General features: G+C 53.1%; 1 protein-coding gene across 4 annotated transcripts in view; it reads right to left on the reverse strand.

Moving 5' to 3' along the window:
- IGSF9B (immunoglobulin superfamily member 9B) overlaps positions 1-14,936 on the reverse strand; it is a 100,440-nt gene extending 85,504 nt beyond the window's left edge. For all 4 annotated transcript variants that reach the window (XM_032802403.2, XM_032802406.2, XM_032802402.2 and 1 more), the window contains exon 1: positions 14,693-14,936. In XM_032802403.2, the coding sequence (XP_032658294.1) occupies positions 14,693-14,771 (79 nt within the window). In that variant the 5' untranslated portion in view covers positions 14,772-14,936. The remainder of the gene's footprint in view (positions 1-14,692) is intronic.
- Positions 14,937-16,712: the final 1,776 nt, after the last annotated feature.

Genomic DNA, 16,712 nt, shown 5'->3' on the forward strand with positions numbered 1-16,712 from the left:
AAGTAACTCCACTCCTCTCTCTCTTCCCTTCCCCGCAGTCAAAGGATGAGTAGGTCCTCTGCACTCCACAGCCCCTTTGGTTGAAATACAAGGCAGCAGCAGGAGGCGGGCACATCACATATGAGGCAGTATCTTTCTAAGCAGACACTGGCAGTCTGTTGTAGGATCCATTCAGGTCTCGGAGGTGTTCTGATAGATCTGGTAGCTGATTTCACACCTGCATTGTGGATTCTCTCAATTCTCTCGGGCATAGCAGGGAGAGAAAGAGCCTCTTGTTTGTTACAGCTCTGACAGCTTGGACCCCACCACCCTGGTGGATGCATCTTCATGGCTCTACTGCCCCATCGTGAGTACTCTGAACATCTCCATCACCTCCAGGACACAGAGTGGCCATGAGGGATGTCCAACACTCTGGATCAACACAGAGCCATAGCTGTGGACTGCAGCGTCAGATCCTGAGCTGGGACATGACAGATGGAATAGTGGAGCAGAGCAAATGTGCGGTGACAGGTACTGTATTTGTGGCTGGGTGCATCAAATCAGCAATGACAGGAAAGGCAGAAGTAGGGTCTCTGAACATTCCATGGGGTTATTTCAGTCCATATGTGAGGCATGCCCATCCCATGCTCTGTCTAGGTCCTTCTAATAAGCTTTAGAACAACACAACCACGCACATGCTATTGTGGCAGGGCCTTTTAGGAGTCCCAAGAGAGAACACGCAGCATGCAGCAGCCCAAGTAGTCAGGTCCCTTGGATTCCACTGCAAGCTCCTTCCTGGCAAGCCTGCACATCAAGATTCTTGGGGGCTACTTCAAGCTCCAAGGGAAGCACTGTTTTGCAGTAACTGGTGAGGGGGGACTGGGAGTCCGGACTCTTGGGTTCCATTTCTACGTCTGCCACAGACTCATTATGCGCCTTTAGCCAACACACCCAACGTTTGTGCCTCAGTTTCCCCTATCTCTGAAGTGGAGACACCACCTGCCTCACAAATAGGAGTTCATGAGCAAGGCTTCACTAGCGAGATCAGGGAGGAGACACCCTACTGCTGTATTTCCATAGGCTCCCTAGCACATGGGCACATCTCTCATCACCCTGGTCCAGTAGAGACATGTTGGGCATTCAGAGCTCCTGCAATCCCTGCACCTAGCCAGCCTGCTCCTCCTCAAACTCCCTTCAGCTGACAGAGGGAGAGGGGAAGGGACATGCACTCAGAGCTGCTCTGCCTATCCCAGGAGAGCCACCCAGCCCATGACAGAGACAGCCCTTTCAGCTCATCTGGATGCCTACAGGCTTCAAATACTCAAAACTGGGTTCCACTGCTCCACTTGGCCATCTCATTCCCAGGTTTATCCCAATGGGTCAGAGCCACGCTCGCTCCCTCCCTCTCCACCAGGAGGCAACAGCAGCAGTTCAACCAATTCTCCAACCCCCAGATCTTTCTAGGGTGCCAGACTGACGGAAGCACATGGGACTCCGCTTGTGGAGTGAATCCAGGCCCCACTTCAGACAGACAGTGTCCAATAACAGGCACGTTAATGCTCTGTCGCTGGCTCTGCCTCGCAGCTGTTCTCACTTTGGTGCCAAGTTGCTATACGGGGGGAGAAGAGAGGCAGAAAGGGCTCGAGAAAGGGGCATCAAGCCCAGCCAAAAGACCCTCTCTCAGCCAGCTGGGCACACCGGACCCACCTAATAACAGAGAATCCCTCAAAGTTCCACTACAAGTGAGGAAGAAAAGGAAGGACATTTCATTGGGTGGGCTGCCGCTAACCCCAAAGGTTCAGCCCTGCCATCCTCTTGCTACTAATCCCATACGAGAGTGCACTCTAGGCCTCTGAAACAGTGCAAGGTTGGCAGAGGAGTGGGGTCCCATGTCTAGAGCAGGTGGACTGGGAGTCAGGACACCTGAGTTCTACGCCTGATCCGGCAAGACAGAGCAGGGCAGGGCAGGTTCAGAGTCTAGATCCCCAAGTCTCATTCCTGGTTCTGGGTGCTCAGATCTCTGGCCTGCCCCTCCCTGTCCTTAACATCCCTCGTGAAAATGGGGATAATCCCAACCACCCAGGGAGAAGGCGAGGCTGATGGATTCTCACACAGCCAGGGGGCTTGGCTGGGAGACTCTTCACATCCATACCAGGCAACAGGTACACTCATTACACACGCTGCCTGCGGACCAGCACAGCACAGGCACGCAACCGGGTAAAATGAATTCTGGCCCTGCCCTGGGGCAGCTAAGCCTTCCCCCTGAAAGCCCCATATGGCAGATAATGGATGAGACACCAGTCCAGGGAAGCCAGAGAGGAGCAGCAGACAAACATGCTCCGCTAATCAGTTCTGCCTGAATGGTGACATGAGCCTTCCCTCCATCCCCCAGAGTTGCCTGAGCCCTTAATGCTCCGCTGGTGCCCCGGGACGCCGTGCAGCAGGAGGGCCCCGGAGCGTCCAGCACGCTGGAGCAATGTCTCTGCGCTCAGCCAGCACAATCGCAAGGTTCACTTGAGGTCACGGGAAAGCTCAGAGGACGCGAAAGCACCATCCCGCCAGAGCGTGATGTGCGCAGGGCCCCCTGCCATCAACAAGTAATTAACGGGCTCACTGTCACTCCACAGGGCCAGCTGGGATTCGGACAACAAGCCTGAAAGATGTGCCTCCCTACCAATCAGGGGCCAAGAGACCAGTGACAGATGTGTGTTCCCCCACCTCCACTCCACCACCAATCAGAGGCCTGGAAATCTTGACCCTGCGGGCACTTTGACCAATCAGCATAGAGGTACTGCTGACCCATTTGGACCTGACCCTCCTCTCCACCCCCCAACCAATCGTAGCCCAGTTTCTGGAGAGTCGAGAGGAAAGATGCACAAGCCACAGAGCCCAGCTGCGCCATGCTACCCACAACGCCAGGGCCGTGATGATTTATCCAACAGACATACCCCAGGGTGGCACGATCAGCCCAACCCAAAGCTCTCAGAGAGCAGTAACAAAGAGGCCTGTTCTCACCCTGCAGAGCAGTGCAAGAATCCACGGTGCAGAGATGAAATCTGCTTTGACATATCCCATTCACAGCATTGAAGGCAGAATATTGCAGGGATCGGGGACGACAAGCCACTGGCATTTCATCAGGGGGAGGCACTAGAATGCAGGAGGATCTGCTCTAGGGAGAGACTAGAAAATGGCAAAAACCCTGCCCCTGCTAACTAGGAGGGTAGCAGAGAGCTGGAGTCCATCCGCCTCCCTCCCAGATCACATCACCAGCAGAACATGACAGGAGCGAGTGGCTTGGTTTGAACGGTGGGAGTTTGCTCAGCCAGTTAAACTGCACATGACAGAAAGCTGCAATTAGCTGCTCAGTCATCTAAAGAACTATTGCGGAAGCCCGGCTGACTCTGCAGGCTGCCTGCCCTTCCCGACCAGAACACTGGCTCGCTGTACTGCTGGTGGGGTATCTGTGTCATTCTGAGGGCACCTGCCTCCCTGATCCGTCCCCTGCCCCCCAGCTGAATCCATCACCCAGGATAACAGCCCCACTGGTCTCACAATCAAGGACCTTCCCCCTCCCTCCCTCACTTCTCTGCCTCAGCTCAGAAGCAGCATCTGGGTTTGAAGCAAGATTCCTGCTTTTTTAACCTGATTTTCCAGAAGGATTGGCTGAGACACACATAGGTCAAGTGACTTGCCTCAAGGTCACACATCAGAAATGGGAGAAGGAGGGAGGGGAAGACCTGGAATAACCAGAGGGGACAGCTTAATGATCTATGCATCAGGTTCAGAGTAACCAGGCTCCCTGAAGCTTCAGGTTCAAACCTCTCTTTCCTCCTTCAGAAGCAGAGAACCATGCACCAGAGGGGACAGGGCTTTCACCGGTGACCCTCTAACTAAGATCGTGTCTCCTCTATGGTTGCATTTAAGTTCCCCTCACACCATCGGAGAGTACAAGATCATGGCAGTGTCCTTAGGCCTTCGCAGCCAGTATGCTGGACAGCATTCATATCTTCTACCCACCATCTCTTTCCAAAATGCTGTTTTGCGGGTCCCCACCACCACCCTCCAGGCCACATGAATGAGAGACGGGGATTATACAATCAAGACAATTCCTAGAGAAATAAGTCTGGTAAACTGTAGTTAAGTATGTAAGGGGGAGTCACTGCAGTAGGACAGAGATGCCAGCTGAAATCAGGTACCCTTTGCAGTGGGCACAGTACACGTACACACACACACACACGTACACACAGCGTCCCCGCCCTAAGAACTTGCAATCTAGGTAGGCATGACAAAGGGTGGAATGAGAGACTTGGCCGAGGCTGCACAGCTGGTCAGTGGGAGAGCCAGGCCAGACCCCAGGTTTCTTGACTCCCAGTACAGTTCCTGACCCCCAGTTTGAGAAACCCCTGGTCTAGTGGACAGGGACCTTTCAGGGGGTCACAAGGTTATTACATGGGGGGGGGGGGGTCGCAAGCTGTCAGCCTCCACTCCAAACCCTGCTTTGCCTCCAGCATTTATAATGGTGTTAAATATATTTTTAAAAGTGTTTTTAATTTTTTGGGGGGGGGGGGAGGTTGCACTCAGAGGCTTACTGTGTGAAAGGGGTCACCAGTACACAAGTTTAAGAGCCACTGCACTAGACTATGCAGCCTCTGCTGAGTTAAATGCAGAAGTTGTTAAAAATAAAGTTCCCCCAGAAAGCACACTGCCAAATGCTGCAGTTTTTAGGTGTTCACCTGTAGCTCAAAACACATACAGCCCTGAGATCAGAAACTACTGGACACTGAACACCCATCGGGACACCGCCATTCTTCTTCTTTACTCATTTCAAGCAACAGCCATGGTACCTTGCTTCTTCCTGGAGCAACCTCCAAAGAACAGACCATGGTTACCTAGCACCTGAAGGCCAAAGCCTCTAACGGCTCCCCTCCTGTCACGGGGTGCTCCACTCGCCACTGGGCTGGTGTCTCCTGGTCACTCTGGGGATTAGCTCTCAAGGCCAATGCCCCCTTCCATAATTTGCATGTCATTGCTCCAACTCTCTCTCCCTGGTCAACAGCCCCTCTCACTCCAGGAACCACAACGTCGTCTTTGTGACTCAGCCCCACAACCAGGTCACTTGGAATTCCCCCCTCCCGCCCGTCTGGGGTATATCGAAGTCTTTGCGAAAGCAGTCCTAGGCAGTCTTCCCGTTCACTGCCTCACGTCTATGCCACACCTACCGTGGATGGTAGGGGAACCTAGGCCCAACCTCTGCTCTGGGTTCCAGTCCAGGGACCCTCAACCCAGTATTTCCTGGCTTTCCTCTCCCAGCCCACATGGCTCCTTCCGTAGACTGCTTCCCTCTACTCTGGTTCCCCTTCTCTCTCCGGGTGTACCAGCTCCAAACCCTCCTCCCAGGGAGTGACTGCCCAGTCTTACCTGGCTTCATGGTCCCCACTTGTTCCTGCACAGCTGAGCCAGCTTTCAATTCTCTCCCTGGCTCCTCCTCCACCACGTGCAGCCTGCAGAGTTAATTGGCCTGTCTGACCATCTTAAGGCCTGTTAGTCCTGTGCGGGGTGGATACTCCATCACACCTCTGAAACACAGACTCCACATCCTCAGCAAGTCCCACTGCAGGATTCACGCCCCATGCCTTTTGGCCCAGCGAACGTGGTCAGAGACCCACTGCTTACCATGGGACTGCTCTGCCTATTCCAGGGGTGGGGGGTAGGGGGGCTCCTTTCCCCTTCAAACACACACAAAGGGAGTACACTCACAAAGATGCTGCGCTGATATCGATGGATTAGCTCTGAGGTTTGGTTTGTGCTAAGATCCTCAAGTGCTTTGCAGCTGGATATTAAGCCACAGCATCCTGGTGAGGTTGGCATTATCCACACATTGCTGATGGGGAAACTGAGGCATGGAGATGGGAGGTGACTTGCGCTAGGCCACGAAGCAGATCAGTGACAGAGCTGGAGTACAAGCCAGAACTCCAGCCCCCATCTCGTACGTTAGTCCCAAACCCAACTCTCCCGTTAGGAGATAACTTGCCACCAGCCACAATCCATGCCAGCACTCTCCTAGTTCCAGATGCACATGGCAAAGGTCCATCCCCACATACCAGTGCCTCTCAAGGGCAGCAAAGGAGGGCCTTAGTATTCTGCCACAGGCTACCCACACCCTGGCCCTCCCCTGTCCGACCCAAGCCACAGCACACTCCCAACTGCTAAGACTAGCACAACACTGACCCAGGCACAACACAACGGCACAAAGCTGCCTGTTCTGAACCATCAGTCCTAGTCCCCTTGCAGCACTAACATTCTAACCTCCATGCACAAGATGATTCTTCTTCCCTCTGAATGTGAGTACAGTACCTTTAAGGGAGGCAGCGCTCTGCTCTGCTGGCGAGACAGTGACAGCTGCCAAGCAGTTAGCTGGGTGTATGCAGGTCAGCCCTACAATCAGGAGTGCTGGAGTCTGGTAGCCAAATCTGCACACACAGCAGGAGACACCCAAAAAGGGAAGCCTGTACAGAACAAGCATCCCCTGGGATCCGCCTCCAGGGCAGTAGGACACAAAGAAAGCGCACACATGCTTGCCTACATGACTGCCCCTAGAGCCGCTCGCACGTGCTCATCCACCAGCTCCCCCCACCCCTAAACTCAGCGCTGATCAGCTGCGGCAGGAAAGTCAAGCAGAAACAACCCCCAGGGTCAGAGACCTGCTTTAGACTCAGCCATCCCCAGCGAATCCAGCTGTCTGCACGGTGCACTCACACAAACCCTTCTCCCCACTCAGAGCAGACCTCATCCCACAGGGAGAGTGGGGCTGCTCTAGCGGCTGGTGCATCAGGACCCTACGGAAATGAACCAACACACTTGAGGAAACAGGAGAGGAGCAGGTATGAGCAGGCCAGGCCCAGTGGGTGCAAGCGGGGTGTGACGAAACCTATAGCCAAGCTAGAGCCCGTCTGCCTCCTGCAAACGCTGGTAACCAGATACTGGTGGTTTCTATTGCCAGTACATATGAAACCAGCTCATGTTTACAGCAACTCCGGACACAGCGATTTTATAACCCAAAAACTAATAACTCCAACACAAACACTTTGTACTCTGCCAGCTTAGACACCTGCCAGCTGCCCCCGCTTCAGCTTCCAACCTCTGCCAGCACGGGCACTCCAGGCTGAGCAGCGGACCCAGCCACGCACCCACCTCCTCAATCCCCTTCTCAGAGCACAGAGCCACTGCCACAGCTCCAGAGGGGGCAGTTCTCAGAGCCCTGCCTTCTCTGGTCTCTCCCCGGGGGGGATGCCCCCATGCACGGAAGAGAGGAGTAGCAAGGCCTCTCGCCAGACAGAGAGCTGGGGCCATGGAGGGAGATGGGGCCTTCCTATCCATGATGCCTCTTTCACTGAGGATCTGAAGGGGCAGCAAGCCAGCAAGAGTCACAAGCTACCCCTCCCCAATCAGTGAGATGCTACCAGGCTGAGACTCCAGCAGAGACATTCACTGCCACTGGGGCTGGGCGATTACATTGCTCTTTGATTAGAGGCTCGGAAGTAATCAAGATAAATCAGATTAGTCTTGGCTCCCCGCGGAGGCTGGGGAATTACAGGTCCCCGCTGTCCCTCTGCTAGACATCAGGGAGGGGGAGAAAAAGATCCCCCAAGTCTTCAGCCACTGACCAAAGATTAAAAGATAGATGTGGAAATAGCCCAGCCTGCCCCAACTCTCCCAAACCCCACGTTCCATCCAGAGGTTTCCTCTTTGTGGCTGCAGCACAGAAGAGGAACAGGGACGTCCCAGGACCCAGACCTCACTGGGTGGGTTTTTCTACCACAAACAACTAAACCAAATCACCACCACCACAATCTGCCCTTATTCCCAGTCTGACAGCCACTCATGCGCCTCCCTCTCTTTCTGAGCCCCCAGGTCCTGGGGACACACTAGGGGAAAGGAGAAAGCCATGTCCACAAAGCATACGACCTAGGATGTGCTGACTCCAGAGCTCCCCCATTTACACTCAGTGCAAATCCCATTGCCAAGCCCTCCCACTGAACACCGTGCAAAGTGCACGGGGCCAGATGCACAATCCTGGCAGATGGGTCCCAGTCCAAACGCTCCCATGAACACCCAAGCAGGGTGTTGATATCCAAGGCATGGAACAACACACCGAGTCCTTGGTATGCCATTTCCCAGCCCCCTGTGCTCTAACTCACACAAGACAAGGCAAGAGACGCTGCTCCAGCAGGGGCAGCCAGGACCTTCAGAGACCCCGAGGCTCAGAGTTCAGTATCACCTTCTGCAGCCCCTTTCAGCTGAGTTAAGCAGCCCCACCAGCGATGATCCCTGTAGCATCAGAGGAGCAACCTGGGGACAAAGCCAGAGTAGCTCCTGCAGACTGTTGAGAGAAATGTCAGAGTTTCACTCCAAACCCTCATGGATAAGAAACCACCCACAACTTGATCCTTACAGATGCCCTCCCCTTGCCGCTCCGTGACACATACAGCTTTATTCCAATGACAGCTACAGTAACGCCACTGAACCCAGGAGAGTCTCACTTCTGTAAAACTGGTGTAATATCAGAGGCCCACTGAGCTGACCGCTCCTTGTATTATTCCTTTTCCCACTCTATGGGATCCACGCTGTCACTAAAGCCATGGTGTGGGCCTCGTAGCCGTCTCTGAAAGCTGGGCTGGGGTGGCAAGGTCACCAGGCCAGAGAGGTCCTTGCTGCCCTCCCTTCCCCTGGAGTCCCCAAGTTGTAGGAAGGAAGGAGCATGGCACTGGGAGCTACTTTCAGTGAGGGAGGAACCCACAGGTTTTAGCAGAGGCCTTAAATGATCCTTCTGGTCCCTGCTGGTTAAGCCCTGCAATCGAAACTTCTGATCCAGGACAAGGGATGGAGAGCTCTCAGGGGGGAGATCTGCTATGCCAAACCATGGGGCTCCACATTGGAAAGGGAGCAGCATGGAGTCTTATCACCCAATGTTACCAGCCCAGTCTTGAGAGACTGCACTGCAAAGGGCCGCTTGTCCAGCTGGTAGGAGCACCTGAGTGCATCCCACGGGGATGGAGTGATGGTCTGTCTCAGGGCCATGCCATGACCTCAGCTACAGTTATTCTCATTTACATGAAGAGGGTCGAACTCCTTGTTGAGCTGGAGATAAGGGAGGGAATTCCCTGGAAAGGCAGGGGAGGGTCACCTCACAGGGCAGGGACAATCGCCAAGTCTTGTAATTAAGTAAGGCACAGGATCAGGGGTCAGGGTCAGTCAGTGCTGATCCCAGCTCTGCGACTGGCTCACAAGACGACTTCATGGAAGGCACGGCCCCGCTCCGTGCCTCTATTTCCCCAACTGAAACAAGGAGATAACAATGCTTTCTCCCATCATTCATGCTTCTCAGGTCTTTGAGAGCCTCAGACAGAAGGCACAGTAACAGGCAGAGGGCCCTGCCCAGCCCACTGGCCCTGTCTCCTGTAATCTGATTCTCTCCTCCTTCCTGTTGGACAGGAGACGACAGAGAACACAAGGGAGACAGCTACACACCCACCTCCGCCCTGCAGCAAAACAGTTGGACAGAAAAGGGCAGACCCCCAAGTAGCCAAAGTGCAGACTCCTGGCTAGCACTCAGATATCTCAGGCCAAGGGCAGGACCACAGAGCCAAGGTAGTCACAGCACAGCATCCTGCTGTCACCAAGTGACTCCTCAGCACCTATTTCCTCATCCGGGGCACAGAAGGGTGAGCAGAAGGCAGAGACTGCACTGGATCGGTTCACTGCCAACTGGCCACCCCTCAAGATCCTGGGGAGGGCTGCAGAGGCCAGAAGCAGGCAGAAAGGGGGAAGAGAAGCAAAGACAGCAGCCAAGGCGACACAGTGCTGCCCTTAAGAACTCCAGACACTTATCAAAGGGGATGCGAAGGAGACTCCAAACAGTATCCACTGCACGCTGTGATGAGGCATCAGCAGCTCTAGCAACAAGGGGCATGCACACCTGCTCACAATTCCAGCAGCATTTATTTGCTGAAGAGCTGCAGAAACGCAAAATAGCATGTCAAGCTCATGCAGACAGCTGCCCAGCTCTATCCTGCTTCAGAGCCACAGGTTAAGGGTAAGACCTTGCTGGACTGCACCAGCAGAGATGATGCACATGGAGGAATCCCAAGGGGATACAGAACAGCTCTCCAGAGCCAGGACTCTGAGGCCCAGCTAGGCATCTCTCCAAGACAGTGCTTTTTAAGCTTTTTTCATTTTCAGACCCCTACAAAGCTGTGGACCCCTTTGGAAATCTTAGACAGTCTGTGGAGCCCCAGATGTTCGTGGGCAATAGGTTGAAAACCACTGCTCTAAGGAATCACACAGAGCAGCCCTCCACAGACAGCTCTCCCCATCAGCCTGCCCTGCCTGAGAGTTCAAGGAGAAATTCCTTATGGACCTCCTGTGCACACGAGCCCTCCACACACTGCACAGGACACACATACTCAGGACCCTTGCTGTGCCCTGACCTCTACCGTGCTCACTCATGACACACAACACATACACACATGCTCATGGGCCCCCTTGCACACAGGACAATTATGCACAGGGGATACCCCCACGGCCCTCAATGTGCATGAGAGAGAGCTTGGAGCACTGGGCCTGACGCAAGATTTGAGGCCTAACGCAGAAGAGAACCACCAAAGTTAGGCCAGGATATTAAAGGAAATGGCGACAAGTTCACTGTTCAGTACATAAACCTCGCAAAGCTCTTGCTAGCATACTAAGCACTGAATATTTACGTAAACATATTTCAGCTGGTACAAATGCATTTTAATTTAGTCCAAGAGAAGGTGGTTTAAGGAAATAAATAGGGATGTTTTGTTCAAAAACAGAAACAAAAATGATAAAATGTTATAAAACATGTAGAGTAGGATGTAAATTGTTTATTCCAGTTTGTTTTTGTTTATAATGCTGGGGCACTTTGCCTTAACCCTTTGTTGTAATCTCAAGGTCTACTTGGTCAGCTACCTGCGCAAAGCTGGGACAGCACATGGAAAGAACACGCTATGCACAGTGCACTCACACATCACACTGGCTCACTATACACAGCACACGCACGCACTCCTCTACCATCCACAATAGACTCACTCATGATACACACAATGGCACTCCAGCCTCATCAACATGCAGACTCACTACACACAGCTCGCCCGCCCCACGCACAGTCTACTCACAGTCTGCTCCCACGCATTATTCATAGTACACTCACTCAGCACGTCTACTCTACTCACTCATCACACCCCCCCCAACGCACACGTGAATGTATACCCGCACACACGCATGACACCAAGTCCTTTGACCTCCATCAGTGCACACGCTCTGCCCTAGAATTCCTCTTTCCCCATGTTTAACATGCAGGCGCTGCCCCAGGTAGATTCTTCGGTCTCCCTATGGCACTCGCAGAGTTAAGTGTCCCTTTCCGCTCAGGACCCCACCCGCACCCCAACCCTCCGCTCAGGACCCCACCTGCACCCCAACCCTCCAGCAAAGAAGAGATTCTATTCATGGTATTTTTAAGCAACAAGAACTTCCCCTCTTTATCTCTCCATGAGACAAAGGGTCATTCTGGACCTGCCCCTGCAAATTATCCTCCTGCTCAGCAGACCCCAGCATTTCAGCTGGTGGAAAGGGCTTGGCCAATTCTTTCAACCAGCTACAGATACAGATACCAAGCGCAGCCCATCACCAGCAAGGGAGAAGCACCAACGTACATGGAATAACCACGGCGGAGGACATCACATCACATCCCTAACTCAGCACATACCTGCCATCAGGGTAGGGCGCAACAGACCCTGCAACGATGGAGAACTTGGAGAGTAGAGTTGCCTATCAGCGGGCCCATATCTGAGGGCCATTACAGTATTTGACCTCAGAGTACATCGGCCTAACAGAGGCAACCATTCTTCCCTGAGCACCCATCTGTCTGCCTGTCTCCACTGTTTGCGTCTAAGATTGTAAGCTACTTGGGGCAAATACTGTTTGGTCTTTTTGTTCCATGTTTGTGCAGCATCTAGCACCGTAGTCCTTGACTGGGGCTTCAAGCTACTACCATAATACCCAGAATAAACAGTAATATGGGACTGAGATGCCAGCTTTCCCCTATACTTAGAAGAAATAATATTGGTGGCTGTCAGGAAAGGGTCACTTTTAATGGCAACCACTGCCTACCTGCAGGGCTACAGCCTTGGGTTCAGGCAGTGGAGAGGGGAAACCTGGTCAATTACCACTCTTGTCCTTTCTATCCAATAAGCATACAGGCAATTGGAAAATTATATGGAGGGCTGGTGGAAAAGGGCTACTATAGATATTCTTGCAGTAGCCCACTGGACTGCTATGATTCGTTCGTGGAAATGCCGGTCTCACTTCCAAGCATTAAGCTTGCCAAGAAGTCAAGAATTTTGTTTTCCATCGAGCTCCCTTGATTAAAGGCATTTGCTGGAACCGAATTGCTGACCTTTTCAGCAATATGACCTATATTGGTCACCACTGGCTGGAAGGCGCAATGGGGTCAGCTGGCTGAAGACACACCTCTGGATCCACAGCTGTTGGAGCTAAGAGACCGTAACTCTCACTGAAGTTGAAGGGGTTTGCTGGTGACAGCCAAATGAATGAGGCAATACAACTGATGAGGAGTGCTATCAAGTGGCTGAAGCAGGAGATGGGAAAATCCAGACTCCTAGGTTCTATTCCCAGCTCTGCTTTAGTGACCTCGAGCAAATCTCCATCTCAGTTTACTGATCTGTAAAATGGAGAGGATACCACCCACCTCACAAAGGGAGCGTTTGAGGCTTATTTAGTAAGTGTAATGCTCCTCCGGATCCAAGCATGAAAGCCACTGGAGAAATGCCATTAACGACCAGGGCAGGCCTGACATTGCTCCAAAGCCCCTATGCCTAGAGAAAGAGGGAGATGAGATATACTCTTAAAAATATATATATACTGTACACTTTGCATTGATCACATCCTATTGCACCTTCACTAAAGCAGCGAAGGGCTTTTAATCAGGAAAAACTTTACCTCCCCTTGAGTGGCAGGTCTGGTGAGGCCTCTTTGGCCCAGTGAAAAGCAGCTGAAGAAAGAAACCTATGGGAAGCGTGCCTCCTGTTGGCGTGGGCGAGAGATATCCTGGCTTCCTCTCCTTCCCTCACACAGGATCAGTCACTCAGCCTCCTCACCTTCCCAGCCACGGCTCATCTGGTTCACTTCTTGAAAGAGAAAATTCCAAAGCCCCCCGAGAGTATTTTTGCAGCATTCAAGTGACTCCAAACCCGAGAACACAATGCACAGCGCTGTGTGCAAGCTAATGTTTCATAAACTTCGTGAGTTTTGGTTGACTGCCCTCGGGGAGGTCATTTTAACATGACTAGCATTTTCATAAGATGCTCGAGGCGCTTCTAGCTCTTTTTCTGCAGATTCCTTAAAAGGAATAAAAAACCCTGTTTTGCCAGGCACTATTAGGAATCATTTCAAGTACTTAACTATCATACATAAGCAATGCATATGAAACGAGTCTCATCTCATTCTGTAACTGGTAGCCGTATAGCAGAACCGCCAGCCCATTTTACCAGTCATTACTAAAGGCAAGGACGTTTGCTCTGAAGTCACATCTCTGAATAAGATTTCGCATTCCCCCACCTCTCCACCACCTCCCATACAAGCCCACTGCATCGATTTCAACACCTCCTATTAGAAGTTTGCACCTGTCATTTGATCACAAGCACCTACAAGTCCACAACAGATTGGAAAAAAATGTTTCCTACCTGGCATTTGCTACATAATTAAGTTTGCTCAGCTTTAAGTTAAAAAAAAAATACATGGAAAGGACTCAGAGTTTCTCCCCCTTATTAATTCTAGGGCTTCAAAAGAGGTCTCTAAAGTCATGTCTTTCTAACACAAAAGGTGAGCCATTAACTAGGGACCAGCAGAAACAAATTCCTTCTCCGCTAAACTGGATTGCCCCCTTTTTGCTATTTTTCTTCAGGATAAAAAAAGAGTGAATAGCGCGTCAATGGCTCCCCAGTAGTATTATTAAAATAGCAACACTGAGTGCTCACTTTTAAAAGAATTGTTGGCTAATAAAATAACGCTTTAATAAACAAACAAAATGTATTGGCCAACTCTACATTTGTCTACCTGGAATTTCTCTCTAGTCTCTGAAAGCTTTCCCCACATCTTTAAAAACGATTGGGAGGCTGGGGGGGGGGGGAGAGAGAACGAACGAAAGAAAGAAACCACCGCTCTTAAAAGCTCAAGATGCTCTTGCAGCAAAGAATACAACAGACAGGCTACAAATAAAATACCAACTCATGCTGCTTCTGATGCCTCAGAAAAGTATGAGAAAAAAAATTCTCTCTCTCTAGCCTGTTCTTTCTTCTAAGCATCTTCTACTGGCAGACCAAAAGGTTTCCCTGCAGGCAGCCTCTTGAAATACTCACACAACTAGCTTCCCAGCACCCAAATCAGCTGCTTTAGATTTGCAAGTTTATACCATTCCCCTGACAGTGCCTCCTTCCCGGAGTGAAACTTGCAACAACAACAAAAAGGCTCAGATGCTTGCAACCCAGGGGTTGCAGGCAAAATAAAATAAAATCAAGAGGCAGAGGGGCAGGCAGACTGAGAGGCTATTTGCTAGAGGCAGAAGGACTGGGAGACGAGGGGGGAAACAGCAGCGAGATGCTGCACTTCAACTCACCTTGAGCTGCAAGTCCTCTGGTGGTGATTACACTTGCTATCAAAGTGGCCACATACCAAATCATAGTACTACCGACCATCAATAAGGAGCATCATCCTATCTCAAAAGTGCCCTTCTTGCTGGAGACCATTCACTGCAGAGCCCCTGGCTGGTGCAAAGGATCCTCCTGGTGCCCTTTTCATGCCCTCATCCCTGGATCTTGCTGCCTCCCCTCCACTCTCCCCATCCCTCCTTTCCTATTGCAGCCCCCCTCTCCCTCTCCCTCTCCCTCTCCCTCTCTCTGACATGCACCAAGCACCTGCACTGGCAGCTAAGGCACAGCTCAGCCAAAGTCTCAGGGCGTAGCCTAGCCTGGGCTCTTTAGCTCCTCTGCTCCGCCCCCGCCTGGCGTCTATTGGTCGGAGGGAAAGAGAGTGGGCGTTGATTGGCTTGGGGCGCTGCCAGTGCCGGGGCGGTGGGCAGAGGGAGGGAGGCAGGTCCCGTTTCAAGGTGGGTTGGAGCGCGCAGAGCACAGAGCCGCAGAATCATGCGCATTGGCAGGGAGCAGGCGGCGGGATCGCCTTTCTCCTCCGCCTGCTCACACTGCATGGCAAGGGCCCGGCAGGACAGGAGGGGGCTCCCGGGCTGCAGAGGGGCGGGCAGGGCCCCTCACTGGCCCGGCAACATCGCCTGCGTCTTCCTCGCTTGCTGATAGTTCTGGGCGGGGACGGGCCACCCCCATCCCCATCCCCTTGTGCCCCCCTTTGTCCCTGGTACCGCATCCCCCCCGCTCCTCTGCACCCCCACTGTCACCCCCCTCTCCCCGGCACTTCATCCTTCCCCCTTCTCTCTGCACCCCCACTGTCACCCCCAGCCCCTTGTTCCCCCAGTACCCCATCCTCATCCCACTCTCTCCCCTGCACCCCCACTGTCACCGCCAGCCCCCTGTGCCACCCCCACCACAGTACCCCAGCAGCCTGTTTCCTCCTCCATCCCTGGAACCCCAGCCCCATGCCACCCATTTCCCTGCACCCCACTGTCACCCCCAGCCCCTTGTTCCCACCCTCTCCCCCGCACCCCCGCTGTCACCCCCAGCACCCTATCTCCTTGTTCCCCTCTCCCCTGCACCCACTATCCCCTTATTCCCCCCTCCATTCCCCTGTTTTCCATCCCTACTGCTCCATCCCCCTGTGCCACCTTTCCTGCACCCCCACTGTCACTCCCACAGACCTGTGCCCCCTCCATGCCCCTGTGCCACCCTCTCCACTGCTCCCCCAGTCACCCCAATCCCTCTGTTCCTCCTCCATCCCTAGAACTCCATCCCACTGTGACCATTCCATCCCCTATGCCACCCCTACCCCAGTACCCCATCCCCAGAACCCCATCCCACTGTGCCCCCAGTACCCTCTTCACACTGTTCTGCCCTTTCCCCTGCATTCCCCTTCTCCCCATGCCACCTCCCCCTCTGTGCCACCTACTTCCCTCCACCCCCACCCAGTGCCCACTTCCCACTGTCACCCCCAGCCCTGCACTCCTCTCTCTGTGCCCTTCACCATCTGCCTTCCCCACTCTGCACAAAGAGGTGGTGCCCTGTCCTCTCTGTTCCCTCTGCTTTGTGTATCACGACTGGATGTCCCCTTCTTTGCTACTCCCTCTCCTTATCTTCTGTCAAAGAGGGGTATGTGGCTACCCTCTCCCAGCAACCAGCTAGCCCCTCTCCGTGCTCTTCCCACCAAGGGCCCCTCTGTTCCCCAGCCCACATCCCGCCTCCCCCCCGGGGTCATCCCTCCCTCCGGGAATCTGCACTCTGATTAAAAACCTTCTCCCACAGACCCAATCACTCCACAAGGGAAGCTTCTCCCCATAACAAAACCATCCTCCCCAAGGAGCCAGTGGAGCAGGTGGATCTCAGCTTGGCTGCCTACCGCACATTAAGCCCAGGCCTGGAGAACAGAGGAGACCCCACTATCCTCTCTTGGACCCACACTCCTCCTCCCTCATCAGCCCCCAGCTTCCTCCATGTCATCTGGAGATGGTCCCC

The sequence above is a fragment of the Chelonoidis abingdonii genome, chromosome 18 (genome assembly GCF_003597395.2).
Source record: "Chelonoidis abingdonii isolate Lonesome George chromosome 18, CheloAbing_2.0, whole genome shotgun sequence".
Classification (NCBI taxonomy): domain Eukaryota; kingdom Metazoa; phylum Chordata; order Testudines; family Testudinidae; genus Chelonoidis; species Chelonoidis abingdonii.